The 23,954-nt window shown below is 38.8% G+C and overlaps 1 protein-coding gene across 3 annotated transcripts in view; it reads left to right on the top strand.

Moving 5' to 3' along the window:
- Atp8a2 (ATPase phospholipid transporting 8A2) overlaps nt 1-23,954 on the top strand; it is a 445,427-nt gene that overhangs the window by 67,814 nt on the left and 353,659 nt on the right. For all 3 annotated transcript variants that reach the window (XM_090342380.1, XM_090342381.1, XM_090342382.1), the window contains exons 3-8: nt 11,488-11,587; nt 12,366-12,464; nt 13,961-14,006; nt 15,250-15,290; nt 22,313-22,386; nt 23,370-23,439. In XM_090342380.1, coding sequence (XP_090198506.1) covers nt 11,488-11,587; nt 12,366-12,464; nt 13,961-14,006; nt 15,250-15,290; nt 22,313-22,386; nt 23,370-23,439 — 430 coding nt within the window. The remainder of the gene's footprint in view (nt 1-11,487; nt 11,588-12,365; nt 12,465-13,960; nt 14,007-15,249; nt 15,291-22,312; nt 22,387-23,369; nt 23,440-23,954) is intronic.

Raw genomic sequence — 23,954 nt, 5'->3', positions numbered from 1 at the left:
TGCTGTCCCTGAGCTTTTATACTCAAGGCTAGTATTCTCCCACTTGAGCCACAGCTCCACGTCTGACTTTTTGGTGGTTAATTGAAGATAAGAAATCCCATGGACTTTCCTGCCCAGGCTGGTTTTGAACTATAATCCTCAGATTTCAGCCTCCTGACTGGCTTATAGACATGCACCAGCAGTGCTTGGCTTACATTGACTTTTGTGTGTAGTAGATGTAATAATCTTCAAGTAGGAGGGATGGGGGGAAATAAGAATGACTTTGACCTTTTTTGCCTGTGCAGAGAACTCTGATGCCTATATCAGAACACTTGTGCGGGGGGGGGGGGGGAGACTACTGCAAAGGAAATTAAAGTGTGTCTGACAGGGATGGATATAAGGCATAAGGATTACATGATAGGAAAGGAGACTAGAGGGAACAACAGTATAGTTTTGATCTCTCTCTCTTTTTCTCTAACAGTCCTGGGGCTTGAACTCAGGGCTTGGGCATTTGTTGCTTACAGCTTATCTACCATTTAAGCTGCAGCTCAATTTCTGGCTTTTTGGTCGTTAATTGGAGATAAGAGTCTTACTGATTTTCCTATCCCAGTTGGCTTTTAAAATATTATTATTATTATTATTATTTTACTAGTCCTGGGCCTTGAACTTAGGGCCAGAGCACTGTCTTTCTCAAGGCTGGTGCCCTACCACTAGAACCGCAACACCACTTTTGGCATTTTCTCTATATGTGGTAGTATGGAATCAATCCCAGGGCTTCATACATACTTGGCAAGCACTCTACCACTAGGCCACGCTCTGGGCCCTCCCAGCTGGCTTTTAATCTTGATCATCAGATTTCAGCCTCCTAAACAGTTAGGATTCTAAGCCTCTTGGCTTGTTTTGGTTTTGAGTGGATGGGATCCATAGCGTCCAAGATACAGAAGATACAGACGAACAAACTTTTCTGTAATTCACAAGACCTTTGATTTGAAGCATTTAACAGTTTAATATTTTTTTTCCAGTCCTAGGCTTGAACTTAGGGTCTGAGCACTGTCCTTGGTCTTTCTCAAGGTTAGAGCTCTACCACTTGAGCCTCAGCACCACTTCGGCTTTTTTCCATGTATGTGGTAACAAGGAATCAAACCCAGATCTTTGTGCTTGCTAGGCAAGCATTCTACCACTAGACCAAACTCTAGGCCTCGTTTAATAATTATTTTTAAGAGTCATCTTTGTATACATTTTTTGAAATGATGTCTGTCAAAAATCCTTGTTCTTGGAAGCTCGTCGGATCTTATGATGATCAAGCTCCAATACCAGCCTGTGCACATAAAAAGCTCACACAGACACCCCCTCACCCTCTCCTAAGTTGTCAGCCCATTTCCTTTACCCAGCTTTTTCAGGTTCCTAGAGATTCTTATGTCATCTATCTATCTATCAATCTATCTATCAATCTATCTATCTATCTATCTATCTATCTATCTTTCTACATTAAATTTACTTTTTTTTCTTTTCTGAACTTCAGAAGGCTATACAAGATGGGGGGGGGGGTCCAATTTAACATGTTCATCTAGGTGTCCAGTGCTTTCTGTTTATAGTTACTCCTTCCATCATTCTTCTCTATCCTGTCTATTCCTCCCCCATCTCATCTCACATTTCTCACTTCTAGATAAAGAAAGGGAGAGAGAAAAGGGAGAAAAGGATAAAAATGTGGTGGACCTAAAATGTTGCCCATGACAACCTTTCTTGTTCCCATAGTGCCTTGGGCGCCTGCTCAAATACTTCTTCCCATAATGCCCTGGGTGTCTGCTTAATCAATAAAAAGAGCCAGGGGGTGTGGTTTACATAAGCCATCAAACAATCAGCAAAAAGCTCAAGGGAGGAGATAGGGGGAGCCCCGTAACACCACCTTCTAGAGGACTCCATTGGACTTCTCATTAGACCATTTTCCAGATGGAGAGTTTCTCTACTTTCTTTTTTGTCAGTTCTGGGGCTTGATCTTTGGTCCTGGGCACTGTCCCTGTCTGTGTTCTCAAAAATTTGAATTTAGTGGAGATTGGCACTTATTTGTGAGCATGTGCGTGTGTGTGTGTGTGTGTGTGTGTGTGTGTGTGTGTGTGTGTGTACGCATATGCACACACCTGCTAGTCCAGGGGCCTGGGCGTTGTCCCTAAGATTTTTGACTTAAGGCTAGCACTCTACCACAGCTCCATTTCTGGTGGTTAATGGGAGATAGGACTCTCACAGACTTTTTTTTTTTTTTTTTTTTTTTTTTGCTAGGGCTGGCTTTGAACTGTGAAAACCATATTCAAGCCTTTTAACTAGCTAGGATTATAGGCATGAGTCACTGGCACATGGCTTATTAAGAAAATTAATACTCTGGTTCATCTTTTTATGCCTGTAGGATAATAATCTGAAGGGATGTCATTTTCCCCAGAGTAGTATCTTGGTTTTAAAATAATTGGATTGTGAGAGTATGAAATCCCTGTCTTGTCTCTTGTTCTTAAGTTTGCAGATAATAAAACTCTTATTAGGTTGGATATTCAGGATTTCTTTGTGGGGTAAGTATGGCAACAACTGTTTCCTCATTATTATTAATAGATACTAATATCTATCCCATTCATGTCTCTCTCAATCTCTCTCTTCTTGATTCTACATATTAATATATACCATTTCTTTTGTCCCATTTCCCCCCTCAAAATCACATAAATATCCTTGATTTATTTTTTTGTACATAATTTTCCTTCTGTTTGTCAAATGGTATATGTACTGTAAAAACATGTCCACACATAAAATTTTACATTAAACTCAGGCTCCTTAAAATGCAATATGATATACATACCTTCACTTCTTATTAAATTCCTTTAACAGAAAAACAAAACCTTTAAAAATGACCTTAAGTTTTAAGTTAGTTGTACTTATTCATTCTTCCTGAGGAGGCTCTATTGTTCCTTAGGGATAGTTTCTGTCATAAAGATGTTTTGGATCCTAGTCTGTCCTTCCTGAGCCCAAGATGACTGTAACGTGACTGCAGAGAGAATGGCATTACAGCAAAAAAGTACAAAATGGAGGCAGAGATGCCAAACTTTTCTTCTATTTTTAGGTAATTCATAGACCCAAGTAAGTCACTGGTGCCTTTCGGCAAAAGCACCTTTCAAGCACCTCTTACATTCTGAATGCAGAAACAGAGGCTCTGAAAGGTCAAGTAGCTCTTATACGCAGGAGCAGGGATTAGAACCTCGTTTTTAACTCTCCCTAACTGGGTCTTTTTTCCTGTGTTACTAGCTTATGCAGATCAGATCAAACAAATGCTTAACATAAAGGACAATTGTTTGGAGCTTTGCTGAGACTTTGATTTATACTTATCCCAGACAATACATTGTGATGATGTCTAGAGCTGTTTCATCTCTTATTGCTGAATGTCTGTTATTATCTAGTCCAGAGAGGCTCATTTTGAGGGAGCATGCATTATTCTTTTCTCCTGATTTTAGGTCATCCATTGTATGGGTTTGCTGTGTGTGTGTGTGTGTGTGTGTGTGTGTGTGTGTGTGTGTGTGTGTGTGTGTGTGATAAACCACTGATACTCTACCCTTTTCTAATCTAGGCAAAACAAAAAACACTCTCAATTCATCGTGGGCTTGAGGACAGGCACCTGCCAGCTCATCGATTATTTAGAAAGCCAGGAGACTATGGTTTAGACAATCTTTGTTTCTAGAACAAATGTTTATTTGTTTAGTGACAGTACTGGGTATTGTACTCAGATCTTGTGCTTTCACTTGGCTTATTTGGCTCAAGGCCAGAAGTCTATGATTTGAGCAATAGTTCCTCATCTAGTCATTTGCGGGTTAATTAGAGAAAAGAATATTGCAGAATTTTTCTGTGCCGGTTGGCCTTGAACTGCAGTCCTCAGAGCTCAGAATCCTGGATGATTTAAGATTACAGGAATGAATTACCAGTGCCTGGCTCAGCAAAAATAGATCTGAAGACAGACACTAGGATCGGGAGTGTGGCCTAGCACTGGAGTGCTTGCCTAGCATGCACAAAACCCTGGGTTTGATTCCTCGGTATCACATACAAAGAAAAAGCTGAAAATGGTGCTATGACTCAAGTGGTAGAGCACTAGTCTTGACAAGGACAGTTCCCAAGCACTGAGTTCAAGCCCCAGGACTGGCAAAAACCCTAGCCTATCAGTTGTATTCTAGTGTTGTAAGGTAAATCCAGTTGGTGTTATACAGAGAAACCACATTTGGAGAGATTGAATTGGAAGTCTTCAGTAGAAAGCCATCCCTCTGCACCATGGATTATTTTTCTCAAAGACCAGCAGCCTGCACAGAGTCTGCACCAAGCTTTTAAAGACAAAACCCCTCTGTTTGGGTGGTGACAAAGCCCCAGCCTAAACTAAGGCACCAGGGCTTTTCTCTCTGGGTCTTAACAAAATGATACATTTACATATTCTCTCTCTGGCTAAACAACATGATATATCTGAATAGCCTCAAAGCATCTACCATCTGAGCTAGGCACCCACATTTTGAAGGATGGCTTATTTCACTGTTTGGCCTTTGAAGCTGGGTGAAAACTCCCCATCACCCAGCTAAGCGCCAGGATGGCTTGTGAGAACAAGGTGATATTACTTAAACCCATTTTCCTTATTTCACTAGGTTGGCCTAGTTTAGAGTACTCTTGTCCCTGGGGACATCTATTTTTCTAATAGAGCTGCAAGGTCTTCTACTTTCTTGTGTGGAACACATTGGTGAATTGTGAAGGGGAAACAGCTGCTTTAGGACAGTAACGTGACTCCATAGAGGTCTAGAGGGACTAAATGTGTGCTCAGGACACACCTTTGGGGCAGTTATCACTCTGGCAGAAGGCCACCTACTACTGGATGTTTATTTTTTGGTGCTGGTACCGGAGCTTGAACTCAGAGCTTAAGCTGCTGCACCTTACCTTCTGTCATTCTATCAGTTGAGCCATAGCTCCACTTCTGACTTTTTGGTGGTTAATTGGAGATTGAGTCTCACAGACTTTCCTGTCTAGGCTATCATTCTTCAAAGTACCATTCTCACATCCCAGCCTCCTGAATAGCTAGGATTACAGGCATGAACCACCAGTGCCCAGCTTACTAGAGTTCTTGTTCTGAGGAAAAACAGCCCTCTGGGGTAGGGAAGTTCAGATGAATTCTATTGCAGGAAAAGAATTCAATGTTGGATTCTATCACAGTGTTTATTCTTTGTCTAATTCATATTAAAATTTTTTGCCTTTAAAACTTTTTGTAGTAGTTATTGCTTTTGGCTTTTACTAAATACTTTCTTATTTATGACATATTTTGTATGTTTCACTGAAAAATATAGAATATCGAGGAATTAACCAGAATATCATGCAAATACTATAGATGCATCTTGGGTTAGTATCTTTTGTTTCATTTTTTTTGAGGAATCTCTGTTACCCAGGGCATTGAGAGGGCTAGGTAAGCACTTCCAGCCACAGGACTTTGTTTTAATGATTACCACAGCAATTTTGCCATGAGCTCACCATGGTTCACATGTCTTCTTCACTACATTTTACTTTTCAAAGATCAGTAGGGATTAAAATTATTAATCATAGTGTAAAAACTTCTATAAAAATTCCAAAAGTTTCAGAAGCCAGTGGCTCATGCCTAGGCAGGAAAGTCTGTGAGACTCCAATAATTAACCGCCCCCCCCCCCAACCAAAAGAAAAGCAAGAAGTGAAGCTGTGGCTCAATTGGTAGAGGCAGTGGATGCAGAAGTGACCTCAGAGCCTGGGTTCCTCATGGTCCAAAGGAGGTGTGACTGAGGTCAATGAGGATGTGATCTCAGAGGAAGAGGCAGTGACCTCAGAACCTGGGGGCCCTCCACTGCCCCCAGGTGCTCCAGTCACCAGGGTTACAGGTGCTGGGTGGGGACTTGTAGAGAGGGCGGTGTGCGCACAGAGGGAAAACAAAGTGAAGGGGCTATTATTTTATTTTGTTGGGGTTATGTATAGAGGAGTTACAGTTACATTCGTCAGGTAGTGGGTGCATTACTTCTTGAACATTGATACCTTCTTGTGTTTTTGTATCCCTTTCCCTCCCCCTCCCCCTTCACAATCATCTTGTTTTCCCCTCCCTCCCTTCCCTATTTCAAATAAACAAATAAACATATCTACATTACACCAGGTAACAAAGTCAGATATAGTAACCACATGAGAAAAAAAGAGAAAAGAAATAACTGCACATAGTACATTAAGAACAACAATCACACAGATAAACATCTTATTTCCATATCCTAGATTTCATTTTGTTTAGTCTCATCCTATATGACCATATGTATCTAGATTTTGAGGTATTGTGATCCTCTGCCAGGAGAATGCTAGATATGTACTAATTATTACAAATGAGGGGAACCATTGAGCCTATGTTCCTTTGAGTCTGGCTTACTTTACTTAATATGATTTTTTCCAAGTCTTTCCATTTATTTACGAATGGGGCGATGTCATTCTTTCTGATGGTATCATAGAATTCCATTGTGTATAGTACCACATCTTCTTGATCCATTCATCTACTGAGGGGGCATCTGGGTTGGTTCCATATCATAATCATGGTAAATAATGTTGCAGTGAACATCATTGTGCTAGTAAGTTTAGTATGCCCTTATTTCTGGACATTTGGGTAAATGCCAAGGAGTGGAATTGCTGGTTCATAGGGGAACTCTATGTTTAGACTTTTGAGGAATCACCATTCTGCTTTCCATGGTGGTTGAATGAGTTTACACTCCCACCAGTGTAGTAGTGATCCATTCTGGCCACATCCCCACCAGCATCTGTTGTTATTAGATTTCTTGATCATGGCCATTCTAACTGGAGTGAGGTGGAATCTCAAGGTTGTTTAGACTTGCATTTCTTTTTATGGCCAGAGATGTCAAGCATTTCTTCATGTGTCTATAGGCCATTCTTATTTCCTCTTCAGAGAAATCTCTCTTTACGTCTTTAGCCTACCTTTTAATTGGATGGCTGTTTCTTTTTTTCTTTTTCTTTCCTTTTTCTTTCTTGCCAGTCCTGGGGCTTGAACTCAGGGCCTGGACACTTTTTGCTCAAGGCTAGTGCTTGACCATTTGAGCCACAGTACCACTTCTAGCTTGTTCTGAGTATGTGGTACTGAAGAATTGAATCTAGGGCTTCATGCATGCTAGGTGAACACTCTACCAGTAGGCTACACTCCCAGCCCTGAGGATTTGCTTTTGAGAGATTCTATTTTTTGAAGTGTAGGTATATTTTAGATATGAGGCCCTTGTCTGTTATATGGTTAGTGAAGATCTTCTCCCACTCTGTGGACTTTCTATTTAACTTGCTAGCTATGTCCTTTGCCCTACAGAAGCTCTGCAGTTTAATGCAGTCCTATTTGTCCAAACTTTTTTTAATTTGTTGTGTTTCTGGGTCTTTATTAAAAATGTTTTGACCTGTGCCAAGGAATCCTAGTGTATCTCCTATTCGGAAGGGGCTATTTTTCCTGGGCAGATTCATGGGCATGGGAACATGACTCCATGTTCCTGTTATGTAGCTATTATGAAGAATGTATTAGAACTATGCCATTGACTTGCAGGGAATTTTTGTGCTGTTGTTGAGTAGAAAAAGCAAAATTCAGAAAATGATATTATTGTTCATTTATTTGTGGTACACTGGTGATATTATATGAGAATGTGTATGCATGCTTATATAAGATTGTGCAAACTTGAAGAAAAGCACAGAAGGGTGTAATGGTTGGTCTTAATCATGTGTATATCACTTACATGTCCATAGAGCAGATTTAATATTCAGACTATCTGTGCACTCCATGGCCTTAGAAGGGATATCACAGTATGTTTTCATGGCTATCTTTGTCTGATTATGCTGCTATAACAAAATGCCACAGACTGGATAATTTATGATAAAGTTATTTTCTTGCATATTGAGCTAGAAATTCAGAGATTGATGGCTACATCTCTGAGAACCTTCTTGCTATCTTACAAGATGGCTGAAGGCCATATATTTAAAAATTATTTATTGATATCGTAAAGGTGATATACAAAGGAGTTACAGCTACATAAGTCAGGTAAAAAAGTACATTTCTTTTTGAACAGTGTCACCCTCTTTCCTCACTCTCAGTTTTTCCCTCTTGTTTCCACCCACAAGTTGTATAATTTACTTTCAACATAGTGTTATAGAATATTTTTATTAATAATTTGTTTAGGTATATAGAAACTTCATCAGAAAATTATTGAAAAATAATTGAACTCTAGCCAGAAGGTGATTATAAAATTATTGTGTAAGAAGCTATCTAAGCAAATAGAATTTAAAATGCATGAGAAAATTATTACAAAGTAACTGATGAAAAATATCATGTTCTGGATACTGTGATATAGTATTTTCCACTTTTCTTTTTTTATTGTTGGGATAATGTGTAGAGGGGTTACATTACTTCTTGCACATTGATGCCCCTTCTCATGATTTTGTCCCCATTTCCCTCCCGCTCCCTCTTCCAATCATCTGTATTTTTCATTTTTCATGAATCTATGTCATGTTGTAAATTTTTTTTGCCAGTCCTGGGGCCTGGACATTGTCTTTGGGCTTTCTCAAGGCTAGAGCTCTACCACTCGAGCCATAGCACCACTTCCAGCTTTTTCTATGTATGTGGCATCAAGGAATAGAACTCTGGTCCTTGTGCATGCTAGGCAAGCACTCTTACCACAGGCCAAACTCCCAGCCCCATGTTGTAATTTTTAAATTGTGTTTTATGTTCAATGTTTTTTTTTTTAAATCTAATTTTGTAATTTTCTTATAGTAAGAAATGTCATGTGTACTGTAGATAGTACCCTCCAGGCTACAAAATCTGAATATGACTCAATATATAAATGCTGGTAAAAAAAGATGGATATTAACACTTTAGAATTCCTTTGGGGAGTGATTGATTATACTTTATGCTTTTACTTGATATTGTCTCTTAGTGGCTATATAAAAACTACAAAGTACAAAGAAAAAGAAGAAGCATTCAGATTCCTCCTTCACCTCAGCCTTTTTTTTTTTTTTTTTGTCAGTTGTGGGGCTTGAACTCTGGGCCTTGGCGCTGTCCCAGAGCTCTTCATCTCAAGGCTGGTGCTCTACCACTTGAGGCACTTTGGTTTTCTGGTGGTTAATTGGACATAAGAGTCTCATGAACTTTAGTGCCTGGGCGGGCTTTGAACTGTGATCCTCAGATCTCAGCCTCCTGAGTAGCTAGGATTTCAGGCGTGAGTCACCAGCACCCGGCTCAACTTCGCTTTTTGAGGATTTGTTCCTAGATGATGGCTGATGAACTAGAACTTTGGCTGTGAGAGTTGCTGCTCTGAAGCTGTTAAACACTGCAGAAAGCGCAGTGATAAGGATCAGCCAGCAGAGGGCACTGTGCTGTTATTCAGGGTGTGCCAGGAGCTGTCAGCCTGTAGGACATCTGGAAGGGAATTAAGAGAAGGAATGTCTAGCATACGTTTCTGCTTGTCTGTCTGTCTGTCATCTGTCTGTCTGTCTGTCTGTCTGTCTGTCTGTCTGTCTGTCTGTCTGTCTGTCTGCCTGCCTGCCTGCCTGCCTGCCTGCCTGCCTGCCTGCCTGTCTGTATCTCACACACGTAAACACACCACTCTGTTGTGAAATGGATGGATGGATGACACAGGCAATCTGTGTAGTCATGAGTAGAAAAATGCTTGCTAGGGGAGGTGACCCTTTAATTTGTTGACTCAAAAAAGGAGGATGTAATTTGCTGGGACAAAAAAGACAAATTTTCTCAGACTTTGGTTAAGGACAAAAAGGAGTCTGAAAACTTATTAGGTTAGTATCTTTCAGAATACAATGATTTCCATTTAAAGAGGACGGTCTGTGCTCTCCATTTCTCTTTCCATTTCTCTCTCTCTCTCTGTGTGTGTGCATTTGTTAGAGAGACAGAGAGAGGGGGAGGAGGAGTTATAGCTCAGAGACTTATACTGAGACATGGATTGCTCATTTCAAAGGATGATCCCAAGGGAATTAATCAAAATTGTGTACCTGGGGTGTGATACTAATATTAGATGCATCCAGGGTAGATTAGAAGTCTCCCCTTACTCAGTGTAGTCTCAGGTGTTGCTGGCTAGAGGAGCTGCTTGTGGAGAGTAAAATCAGATAACAGTGGTTACTAGATCTTTTTTTGTGGTATGAAGTGGTGGCAGTACAAATTGAGTCTTTAACCTAATTTTATCTTCTAGTAAACAGCTGCCCAAAGAGGATCATGCCTAAAATTAGCTAAAAAAACAGCTGTTTCTAGGAAGCTATATCAGGGTATAACTTACTTTTTATTTACAATCTAAAACTATTATTAAGACAACACATGTAGGTGGTTAAAAGTTCAAATAGGTGGAAGGGCTTAGTATGAGAATTTGTAATCTATTCCCTTTTCTCTCTCATCTTGGTCTTGTTCTTTCCAAGGCAACTACTTTGAATTCTTTTTTTTTTTTTTGCATTTCTTTTGGTGTGTTCCATTATATTTTAAAAATTTTTGAGTGGCCTTCTCTGGATGTATTGTGTCTTCTCAGAATTGGGTTCTGTTGTGTCTTATAGTAGTTCACATTGCTCTTACATATGATGTCTCCTGAGCCCTTAGCTTCTCTATTTTAGTGCTTTAATTTGTAGTGCATTTGGAATTCCCTAGATAATCTTGCTAGAATATATTTTAGTTAACAATGAGCATGGTAGGTGGCAGTGGCTCACACCTGTAATCCTAGCTACTCAGGATGCTAAGATCTGAGGCTCATTCAGGGCAGCAAAGTCGGTGAAACTCTCTAATTGACCAGCAAAAATGTGGCACTGTGGTTCAAGTGATAGAGCACCAGCTTTGCATAAAAAAGCCCTGAGGCCCTGAAATAACTGGTGGCCAACTAGATGGAACATTGAAGGACTGGGTTTTTCATAAACACTCAACAGTGCATATCCCATAGGACTTTGTTGACTTGTTATGTACATGTATATGAGTTATAGTATATGGAACATCGGTGGGGGAGGGGAAGGTGATAAATATTCTTGCTTATCCTATGTGGAAACTTGCACATATATCAAAGTTTGCATCTAGAGATGGTGTTGGAAGCTCCCTTGATAAGGTGTGCCTCTATTAAAGGAAACTACAAAATAGTTTCCTTGTCCTAAGTTTTGAAACTATTTTAAACACCAGTGCTGGTGGCTCAGACCTGTAATCCTAGCTATTCAGGAGACTGGGATCTGAAGATTGAAGTTCAAAGCTGGCTGAGGCAGGAAAATATATGAGACTCTTCTCCAATTAACTAGAAAAAAGCCAGGAGTGTCAGCCTTGAGCAAAAAAGCCAGGCATGAGCATGAGCCCTGAGTTAAAAAAAAAAAAAAAGACAAAACTAACCAACTAACCAACCAATCAAACAAGCGGTCAAGTTTTGAAACTTTGTTTTGCTATTGATGTTCAAGACCTACCTCCATAACTCACTGTAGTATTTTTCTTTACATTGACAGTACCGCCAAGTACAGTGTGTTGACATTTCTACCTCGATTCTTGTATGAGCAGATTAGAAGAGCTGCTAATGCCTTCTTCCTCTTCATTGCCTTATTACAGGTAATGTCAAAAAGTTACTTAAAATTTGCCACCTCAATCATACAAAATGAGAGCTTCCTAATCTGGAAAAATGTTATAATACTTACATATTCTTTCCTCCTACCCGCACCAAATCATTACTAATGTGCAACTTAGCTTAACAAAATGAATACCAGCAAGCAGAAACATGTTTTGTCTGGGTAAGGGGAGGGAGAGACTGTGGGGGCAGATGAATGGGGAGAGGAAGGGTGGGTAAATGCAGTCATAATATTCAATGTACATATGTAAAAATGGAGCTAGGTAACTTGAGGGGTTGGGTGGGCTTGGGAGAGATGGTGAAGATGCATTGTACTTATAAACTGCCAGGTTGAATTGAAACTCCTTGTACAAACTATAGACAATAAAAAAAAAAAAGAAAACAACCATTGCTAGTGTGAACAAAACATGCTCTTTTTTTTCTTTTTTTATTGTTGGGATAATATATAGAGGAGTTACAGTTACATTTGTCAGGTAGTAGGTGCATTACTTCCCACACATTGATAACCCCTCTCAAAAACATGCTCTTTGTATAAAGCAGATGTCTTTTAGTATTGCCTCAAGGAAAATTGCAGTTACTGAAAGACCTGGTTTTCAGGGGATCATACTTCTGACCCTTTTTCTATTGTAAACTCGTGGCCATTGTTGGCTGAAGTTAAGGTAATTTTGTGCAACAGAAATGGGAAAAAAAACCTGCAGATGAGTAAGTCCTGAATGACATAGACTAATCATATATCAACCTCTCTCTTGTCATTTCTTCCAGCAAATTCCAGATGTGTCTCCCACAGGAAGATACACCACCCTAGTGCCATTGATTATTATCCTAACAATTGCTGGCATCAAAGAGATTGTAGAAGATTTTGTAAGTTTTTGCTTTTGGATAATTAAAAAACATTTCATGGTATAGAATTTATTACATATACATTTCTTTGCATAACATGGCAGAAAATATCTTAACTAGCCTCTAGATGAGGTATGGTATTTTTAAAAGAAGGGAGGTCAGAATAAGTTTTAACTTTGTTTTTATTTTTATTATTTATTTATTGTATTGTATTCTATTGTTGGGATAATGCATAGAGGGGTTACAGTTAAATTTGTGAGGTAATGGTTGCATTACTTCTTGAACCTTGATACTCCTCATGTTTTTGTCCCCCCATCCCCTCCCAATCATCTTGTTTCCCCCTTCCTTTCCTTATTTCAAATAAACAAACATATATACAATATACCAGGTAACAAAGTCAAATACAGTTATTGTTGGAGAGGTATTACTATTGTTTCTTAAATCTTACTTTAGAGCTTGTTAATTTGGATAGCAAATGTGATGTCTAGAAAAATAGCATTGGCCTTGCTGTGCTTAAAGTGATTTTGTGAATTTATTTCTTAAGCTGGGTGCTGATGGCTCACACCAGTAATCTTAGCTACTCCGGTGTCTAAGATCTGAGTATCACTGTTCAAAGCCAAAACAGAGCAGGAAAGTCTGTGAAACTCATATCTCCACTAAACTACTAAAAGAAATAAAAAGCTGGAAATGGAGCCATGTCTTGCTTGGAGCCCAGGGACAGCACCCAGGCCCTGAGTTCAAGCCCTAGAATTAACGTGCGTGCGTGGGAGTGCATGCACACACACACACACACACACACACAAATATGTATCTTTGCATTTCCCCTTGAGTATCTCCAAATTCATTATCATTATCTAATACCATGTCCTTATTCTGTCTCCTTTTCTCTTCCTTTCTCTCATTCTCTCTTTTTCTGGTCTCCTCTTTGCTTGCCCATATAAACGCACACGCTTTCTCTCACACATATGGTGAATAGGTAAGTGAATTAATGTAAAGTAAAAAAAATGAAATTAATCATTATTACTCTATCATATCAAATCATCCTGTAGTCTGTTTATAAATAAAAAGTACATTTCCTACATTGCAGCCATTGTTAATCATTAGAACTAAAACATAGATGAATGAAAAGAGCATTAAAGAAAATGCAATAAAATAATTGTGTGTATATCCTACAAAATTAAGCAAAGTGAGAGAAGGGGTAGGCTGGAAGGGTGAGAATAAATGTTTGAAAGAGATAACATTGATCAAGATACATTTATAAACTGCTTTGTTGAATGGCAGCTCCTTTGTACACTGATTTAAATATAATAAAAATATATAAAAAACTAAACTACAATCATGTCACTGAGGTAGACTCTGTCTAAATATTGTCAATGATTATAGATTATAAAACAATCAAATTGTATTTTTACATTAGCATTGTAGTTTCTTGTTCTCCAGGTTTTTTTTTCCAGTTCTATTCTTTGTCATTTTAATTATTCATTTGGAATTTTTGAATGTTTTTCTTTCTGTAACAGAAACGACATAAGGCAGACAATGCAGTTAATAAGAAGAAAGCAATAGGTAAGATGCCATTTTTTTCCCACTCTACACTTTAAGGTTAAGAACTATGCTTAAGGAATTCAAAACAATTAATGATATGGAGACAAATTAAGAGAATCATCTATAAAACACTTCAAAGACATAATAAAAGTAACTGTAACCCCTCTACACATCACCCCAATGATAAAATAATAATAAAAATAATAAAATAACAAACAAAATATTGGCCTTGACAGTAACCAGTAATATGAATAGATCTAAATAGGATTTCAAATTTTAGAGAAAGTTGTCATTTTTAAGAATTGGATAATGTGTGTGTGTGTACCTCTGTGTGTGTGTGTGTGTGTGTGTCTGTGTGTGTGTGTGTGTGTGTCTGTGTGTGTGTCTGTGTCTTGGACGAGGACTTGGACTTAAGTCTGGATGCTGTCCCTGAACATTTGTGCTCAAAACTAGCGCTTTACCACTTTAGCCACAGCTCCATTTCTGGCTTTTTAGTGGTTAATTGGAAATAAGAACCTCATAGACTTTCCTGCCTGGACTGGCTGTTGACGCTTCTCCTCATATCTTAGCATTCTGAGAAGGTAAAATTACAGGTGTGAGCCATAATCACTTAGCAGGGAATTGCATAGTTTTTATGTACCCAAAGGATCCAAATATTCAAACATTCTTATCCTTGGCTTATTCTTCCCTACCTCTCTTTTCCTAATTTTTCATTGTTTTATATCAGCTCGTCTGTCTGTCTATCATCTATCTTTGTGCTAGTAGTGGGCCTAGAGCTTTGGCTTGTTTTTTTCTGTTCGAGGTTGGTGCTCGATCACTTGAGACTCACCTCTACTTAATGACTTTTTGCTAGCTAGTTGGAGATAAGAATATCATGGACTTTTCTGCCTGGGCTGGCATCAAACCTCAGTCTTCAGATGTCAGCCTTCTGATAGGCATGAACCACCTGCACTCAGCACATCACATCTGTTGTTATTGTTGTTGCAGTTGTATAACATCAGGCCTTTTTCCTGTTTCTGAACTGAATAGAATCAAAATGTCCTTATATGCATACATAAGCATTTAGGTATGTATATTAATGTATATATTGAAGAGGTTTATAGATTGGGGCTTCATTTTTGGGGTGGTGATGTTATACTTTTCTAAGAATATAATGTTAGAAATAATACATGCAAGTATACAAAGAATCTTTTGGATTTTTGGAAAGCTGACTATTGATTTTAATTACTATCAGTAATTTATATTTTACTCTTCTTTTTTACAGTGTTAAGAAATGGTATGTGGCACACCATTGTGTGGAAAGAGGTAAGAACCATTTTTAAATGTAATACCAGAAATTATTGGTTGGGAGACTTACAATGAATCTCTGATACTGAGGACATTGTAGAGTTTTTATATATGTCTTTCCATGGAATATAACTGTAACTGAGTTTTTTTTCTATCTGGTCTCTTTGAGAATATACCCAGGTTGTAGTTCACATAGTGAACTTCATTTCTTCTAATGGGTAGTTTGAATTCTCCAAGTATTTTATACCTTCTAAACCCAATGTGAGAAATACTTTTTTCCCCCTTGGTCTTCTGTTTTTCTCTCCACTCAGATTCAAGTGTTAAAGGTGTAAATTGTAACCTTTGATATTCTCATTTATCATTTTCAAGGCAGTGGCTCATGTTTGTCATCCTAGTTCCTGAGATCTGAGAATTGTGGTTCAAAGTCAGCACACGCTGGAAAGTCTGTGAGACTTATCTCTGGTTAAGCTCCAAAACACGTGAAAGTGGAGCTTAAGTGGTAGAGCATCAGCCTGGAGCACAAAAGTTCAGTGAGTGGGCAGGGTCTGAGTCCAGACCCCAGAAAAGGCATGTGTGGGTAGACACACACACACACACACACACACACACACACACACACACACACACACGTGCGCGTGCACGCATAGATAAAATGTTACCTTTAAGTAGTTGTAAAAAGGGGTTTCATCTCAACATGTGAATTTATGAGTACAATGCATCTTGGTCAGTGTTGTCCCTTTGTTTTTATCCCCCATCTATCCCAGCTCCACTCATCTTTTAGATTACCTTGATTCCATTTTCATATTTGTACATTGAATAATATAACTATTTATCCATACTTCCTTTTTTGTTTTTAATTTAATTTTATTATCACGGTGATGTACAGAAGGGTTATAGTTGCTGCATACATAAGGTAGTGAGTACATTTCTTGTTGAATATTATTACCCTCTACCACATTTTTTCAATTTTCTCTCCCCCCATTCCCACCCCAAGTTGTAAAGTTCATTTCCAACATATTGTCTCACGAATATTGCTGTTGCATTGTTTTACCCTTTGTCCTTTGTCCCTTGTTGTTCACACTTCTTATCTTTGTCTACTTTTATGATTTTCAATGAAAAGATTTTTTTACTAAAATACAGTGTGTGTGAGTTATGATACCTCAGATTTCAGCCTCCAGAGCAGCTAAGATTTACAGACATGATCACTGGCACCTGGGTATTAAATGCCAAATACATTCCTATTTCAATTTTCAATGCATGTTGTGTGCTTATTTAAGCAAGCTGTTAGCAGGTGCTCAGAGAGAGTGCCAAACATAGGATTCAGAAGAGAGCTGGCCTCTTCCCTCATGGAGTCCCATGCAGTGGTTCTCATACCCAACCAGTCATCCCACTCACCTGGTTTAGGGGGAACTGGTTAAATAGCAGTGGGCCTCACTTCCAGATTTTCTGATTTAGTCAGTCTGGAATAGGTCCTAGAGTATTTGTATGTAAATGGTGCCCAGGAGAGGCTACTGCTGGGGATGTGGGGAGCTGCACTCAAGAATTGGTGTGATGAAAGGGACAGACAGTTCATAGTAATGCAGAATGCCTGCTGAACCCTGCAAAGGGGTGAAGCAGGTACCTGGGCCTCTCTGGTAGGAGCACTGAATCCAGAGCTTCTGGTTCACACATTCCCCAGCTGATTTTGTTGAAAGCAGGCTGTCCAGGAGAGCCACACAGAGGTCCACAACTCAGTACTACAGCATGGAGTGGGAACACTGGGGATGAGCCCTTGAGTTCTGGCTGATTAATTTGATGGCCTATGGGGTGGCAGCTCTGGGATAGATCTCAGTATCTGTGATCTCCTTTGAGAGGATCGTCCAACTGTTTCACAGTTAAGAAACTCAAGGGACAGGTGGGCACGGTGGCTCATGCCTGTAATCCTAGCTGAGATCTGAGGATTGAGGTTCAAAGCCACAGAGCACTAAAGAATGTGAGACTCCAATTAATCACTGGAAAATGGGAAATGAGGCTGTGGCTCAAGGGGTAGGGTGGTATCCTTGAGCTGAAGAGCTCAGGGACAGCACCCAGGCCCAGAGTTCAAGCCTCATGACCCACAAAAAAGATGAAAAAAAAAAAAGAAAGAAAAAAAGAAACTCGAGGGACTCATGAGGATAAAGCACGTTCTTAAAAAAGATTTTGTCAAATCAGAGAAAGGCTGGTTAAATGGGACTGCATTAAACTGCAGAGCTTTTGTATGGCAAAGGACATAGCTAGTAAACTAATCAGGAAGCCTACAGAGTGGGAGAAGATCTTCACCAACCATACAACGGACAAAGGCCTCATATCTAAAATATATCAACAGCTCAAAAAATTGAATCACTCCAAAACTAATCTCAAAGTAACAACCATCCCATTAAAAGATGGGCCAAAGACTTAAAGAGAGTCTTCTCTGAAGAAGAAACAAAAATGGCCTATAGACACATGAAGAAATGCTCAACATCTCTGGTCATAAAAGAAATGCAAATCAAAACAACTCTAAGATTCCACCTCACTCCAGTTAGAATGGCCAAGATTAAGAAAACTAATAACAACAGATGCTGGAGGGGATATGGCCAGGAGGGATAATTACTACACTGTTGGTGGGAGTGCAAACTCATTCAACCACTATGGAAAGCAGTATGGCAGTTCCTCAGAAGACTAAACAGAGCTCCCCCATGACCCAGCAATTCCACTACTTGGCATTTACCGACTTGCCCAGAAACAAGGACATACTAAATCCACTAGCACAACAATGTTCATTGCAGCACTATTTACCATAGCAAAGATATGGAACCAACCTAGATGTCCCTCAGTTGATGAGTGGATCAACAAGATGTGGTATTTGTACACAATGGAATTCTATGCTGCTGTCAGAAAGAATGACATTGCCCCATTTGTAAGGAAATGGAAAGACTTAGAAAAAATCATATTAAGTGAAGTAAGCCAGACTCAAAGGAACTTAGGCTCAATGGTTTCCCTCATTTGTCATAATCAGTAGAAACCTTGGGCTCTACTAGCAGAGATTTGCAATAGAGCAAAACCTTAATACAGAAGGCCACATAGTATGATGCTAAATGAAAGGATCTCTAGGATATAGAAGCAAAAGCCATATAATGAATGATTGTTGTCCTTAATGTACTATGTTATCTCTCATCTCCTTTGCTGTCCCTTGGTTATCTCATATTGTTACAGTATCTCACTTTGTTACCTGATATATAGGATATATTTGTATTTGGTTATTTGAAATTGGATAGGGAAGGGGGGAAAACAAGATGAGGGTAGGGGTGGGGGGGTGGGAAATGGGGACCAAGACATGTGAAAGGGTATCAATGTATGTGAATTAATGCACCTTCTCTCTGGCAAATATCATGTAACCCTTCTATTAATTACAATAAAAAATATATGAAAAAAAGAAAGAAAATACAAAAAAAAAAAAGATTTGCCAGGCACTGGTGGCTCAAAGTTTAAGAAACTCTTATCTCTAATAAACTAACAGAAATCCTGAAGTGGAGCTGTGGCTCAAGTGATAGAGTACGAGTTTTGAGAAAAAACAAACAAACAAACAAACAAACAAATCTCCCTCAGGGACAGTGCCCAGGCCCAGAGTTCAAGCCCTATGATCAACAACAACTATGATCAACAACAACAACCCCTTCCCCCCCCAAAAAAAAGAAGAAAGAAAAAAGAAACCATTAAAAAATGTAAAACGCTAGCCACCAGCCAATAGGAAAAATTCTGCTGGGAGTGTAGCCTAGTGGTAGAGTGCTTATCTAGCAAGCATGAAGCCCTTGGTACCACATACACAGAAAAAGCTGGAGGTGGTGTTGTGGCTCAAGTGGTAAAGTGCTACCCCTGAGAAAGCTCAAGGACAGTGCCCAGGCCCTGAGTTCCAGCCCCAGAACTGGCAAGAAAGGAAAAAAAATTCTTTTCCTTGTACTAATTCTGTCAGATGGTGTTACACAACGGACACAAGTGTTAAGATATCAACTAGAAACCATCTTCAGACAGAGTCTCAAGTAAAATCATTTCTGGTAGATATGAAGCTGTTGGGATCACAAATGTTTGTTTATTTTGAAGTATTTGAGTATGAGAAAAAGTCATAATTTCCTCATCCTCTTACTTTTTAGCTTTTTAAAATTAATTCCTTTGTATTTTTTTTCTGTGTAAACTCTCCATATAAGATTTTTTATTTTATATGTCACTTACATTTTTCTTTTTAAATTGTTATTTAAACAATAACCTAGTGTCATTTAATTAATGTTATTAATTAATCTTAGTTATTAATGTTATTAAGAGGAGTTACAGTTACATAAGTCAGGCAAAGAGTGCATTTCTTTTTGGAAAATTTAACTCCTTTACAAAACACTTTCAACTTGCATAACTTTGCCTCTTCTTTGTAGGGATGGTTGTTAAAGTCACTACATAGTATTGTTTTTATTATGGAATATGCTTAACTTACTGCCTTTAAATTGGATACTAACTTGTGCTTTGGATTGGTACACTGATCTCAAATGTACAGCAGGTCTACAAGTTGATTTGTACTTTTTTTCTTCATGGTGGTAAACCCATTACTTAAGATTTCCCCAGCTGGGTGGCTCATGGCTCAGGCCTCTCATCCTAGCTACTCAGGAGCCTGAGATCTGAGGAGGATTATGGTTCAAAGACCATGAACCATGTGAGATATGTCTTTGATTAAACACCAAAAAGCTGGAAATGGAGCTCTGGCTTAAGTAGTAGAAAGCCAATTTTAAGCGGAAAAAGCTAAGAGACCCAGGCCTTAAGTTCAAGCCTTAGTATCAGACCAGAAAAAAAAACAAAAAAAAAACCCTTCTCACATATTTTGGCAAGCAATTCACAATATTCACAATACCAACAAACCACCTTGTGAAACCCTCCTTGGCGCTATTTTTTTTGTGTGTGGGTTTTGGTTGTGGTGCTGGTGCTAGAACCTAGGCTTTATGTATACAAGGCAAATTCTCTAGCAAGATAAATAGAAAGCCCACAGATTGAGAGAAGATCTTCATTAGCAATACAACAGACAACTTGCCTCATATCTAAAATATACTTAGGGCTCAAAAAATTAAATCATCCCAAAACAAACCCTCAAAGAAATAATCACCCATTAAAAACTGGGCCAAAGATTTAAAGAGAGACTTACCTGAAGAGGAAATAAGAATGACCTATAGACACATGAAGAAATGCTGGACATCTCTGGCCATAAAAGAAATGCAAATCCAAACAACACTGAGATTCTACCTCACCCCACTTAGAATGCCTTTATCAAGAAATCTAATAATCACAGATTCTTGCCGGCATGTAGCCAAAGAATGCTACTACACTATTGGTGTAAATTTGTTCAACCACTTTGAAAAGCAGTATGGAGGTTCCTCCAAAGACTAAACGTAGAGCTCTCTTATAATCCAGCAATCACACTTCTGGGCATTTACTGAAATGTCCACAAACAAGGCCATCCTAAACCTACCAGCACATTGCAGAATTATTTACCACAGCTAAGATATAGAATCAACCTAGTTGTCTTTCAGTAGATGAATAGATCACACACACATATGGATATATATCATATTTTCTTGATCCATATATATATATATATTTGTTTATGTGCCATCAGAGAGAATGATATCACCTGATTTGTAAAGAAATGGAAAGACTTGGGAAAGATCATATTACCTGAAATAAATCAGACCCAAAGAAACATACTCTATGATTTCCCTCATTTGTAATATCTAGTATATGTCTAGGATTTTCCTAGCAGAGGATCAGAATAGCTCAGTATCTATGTACATATGACCATATAAAATGATGCTAAGAGAAATGAACTCCAGGATATGGAAACAAGAGGTTTTTCTTTGTGGTTGTTGTTTTTTAATGTACTATGTGAAGTTCTTTCTTTCTTTCTTTTTCTCCTGTAGTTTATTCCTTATTGTCACTGTATGTGATTTTGGTACCTGATGTATTTTATATATGTTTCTTTGAAATAGGGAAGGAATGGGGAACAACAAAATGGTGAGAGAAAGGACAAAGGATGAACCAATGTAACAGCAATACTCACAAGACATTATGTTGGAAATGAACTTGAAAACCTGGTTGTGGGGGTGGGGGGGTTGAAGGGAGGGAAAGTGGGAGAAAAATGTGGGAGGGGGTAGCAATATTCAAAAACAAATATACTCACTGCCTTCCATATGTAACTGTAACCCCTCTGTATATCACCCTGACAATAAAATAAAATTAAAAAAAATTCTCTAAGGGCTGGGAGTTTGGCTTAGTGGTAGAGTGCTTGCCTAGCATGCACTCAGGTTCGATTCCTTGGTACCACATACATAGATAAAAGCTGGAAGTGGTGCTGTGACTCAAGTGGTAGAGCTCTAGCCTTGACAAAGTCCAAGGATAGTGCTCAGGCCCTAAAGCTCAAGCCTAGGACTGGCCAAAAAAAACCCCACAAAGAAAACCCCACAAAAAATTCTCTAGCAATGAATCATATTTCCAGCCCTCAACAGAAAAATAAGCTGGAAACTCACTGGTGGACAGGATTTGGTAATAGTTAATTAATTTATTTTGTGCAGTACTGGGGCTTCAACTTGTGGCCTTGTGTTCTCACTTACCTTTTTCATTCAAGGCTAGTGCTCTAGACTTGAGCCACAACTCCACTTTCAGCTTTTGATTGGTTAATTGCAGATAAGAATAGTATGACTTTTCTGCCAGGACTGGCTTTGAATAAAGTTTGTACTTATTATATACAGATGTAGGTTCCCCTCCCCCAAATATGTTAAATACTCAGTTGGTTGAATTTGTGGGTGTTGAACCTGTAGATACAGAGGATGTCTGCCCTTTATCAGTTAGTAGAATATATTGAAATCTTTCCCTTTGGTTATTGTTTTGGTTATTGGCAATGTTTTGTGATGTATTATATTACATTTTTCCTTTACCAATTTAATGGCTTTTTATCACATGTGTGCTTTCTTTTCTTTCTTACCTCTCTGTTCTTGTCCCCTGCTCTCTAGGTGGCAGTGGGAGACATTGTGAAGGTTCTCAATGGCCAGTATCTTCCAGCTGACATGGTCTTGTTCTCCTCCAGGTCAGGTGTGCTAGTGGGCACAGCTCTTGAAATAAGTGTTAAGAATAATGACCTATTAAGTGACAACTACAGAAATCCTGAGTGATGTTTTTTGCTCCCTTTCAAGCCCAGGAATTACCATCTTTTCCCCCTCACTTATTCTGGCTGTTATGGTGCACATCCCTAATTAATAATAATTGCAGATTTTGGAGCCTTCTGGATTTCTGATTCACTTAGGGATGTTAAGCTGTCCAAATCTTTCGAAATCCAAAACAATGCACAATCTAAAACACTTCTGGTCCCAAGCATTTTGGGTAAGAGAAAATCAACCTGTACTTTCATCAATTACCTTGTCTGGGTTTGAGTTCAGGGCCTGAGCCCTACCCTTGGACTTTGTCAAGGCTAGAGCTCTACCACTTGAGCCACAGCACCACTTCCAGCCTTTTATCTATGTATGTGGTACCAAGGAATCGAACCTGAGTGCATGCTAGGCAAGCACTATTATCATTGGGCCAAATTCCCAGCCCCACATTATAACAAATTTTGGGAGGCATCTTTCAACTCTTGTGGTTGTAATTTTCTTCCAAACACCAGTTTGTGCTGGTGAGCAGTTCTTTCCATCAGATGGAGATCCAGCCTCAGCCTTTGAGACTTTCTCCTCCCCTATGGTGGCTGCATCTTAGCTGGCGTATCATAGATCTTAGTCAACCCATCCCTGTCTGTCTCACTTGAAGTCATTTCTATCTACTTGATTCCAAATCACCATTAAGTGGGTCCAATGGAAGTAGATCATTTGGAAATGTAATGTTAGATTAGTGTCTGGCATTGAAGAGGAATGTGCATCTTCCTCTCTCATCAATTATGATTACTAAAGCGGTGGCTTATGACAATGTATTTGAATTGTCCATCAGCAGACAGTTTCTGTACATAAAAATTTCATGAGTTGTGAATTTGTAGATAGGATGTTACTAAACTCAGCCTTTTCCCTTTGTTCTTCTTCTTAGTGAGCCTCAGGCAATGTGCTATGTTGAAACAGCTAATCTAGATGGGGAAACCAACCTCAAAATACGACAGGTATGATTTATGTTCTAATAGAAGCTTAAGTTACTAATATGGCCCCTACCATACAAGCCAGTGTCTGGAATGGAGGGAACAGACAAAGCCTCAATTCTAAGGTTTGTTGGAAATACGATTCTAATGGTAGAATCTTGCATGTATTGTACATAATGTATAATATATACTATACAATATTGTATATTACAATACTCTTTCTTTACCTTAAATAAATTAATTTTTATTTTGAATTTTTTGTACTAATCTGGAGGCTTGAACTCAGGGCCTAGGTGCTGACCTTGAGCTTCAACCATATGAGCCACAACATCACTTCTGGCCTTTTCTGAGTAGTTTATTGGAGATAAAAGTCTCACAGACTTTCCTGCCTGGACTGGCTTTGAACTGTGATTTTCAGACCTTAGTCTCCTGAGTAGCTAGGATCACAGGTATGAACCACCAGCTTCTGGCTTATATATATGCATACGTATATATAATGTATATATACACATATATATTTAGCTTAGAAAGCGAGGTTT

This window comes from Megascapheus bottae, chromosome 11, assembly GCF_031878675.1.
Source record: "Megascapheus bottae isolate mThoBot1 chromosome 11, mThoBot2.hap1, whole genome shotgun sequence".
NCBI classification, from domain to species: domain Eukaryota; kingdom Metazoa; phylum Chordata; class Mammalia; order Rodentia; family Geomyidae; genus Megascapheus; species Megascapheus bottae.
This window is presented reverse-complemented; position numbering and strand designations above follow the sequence as displayed.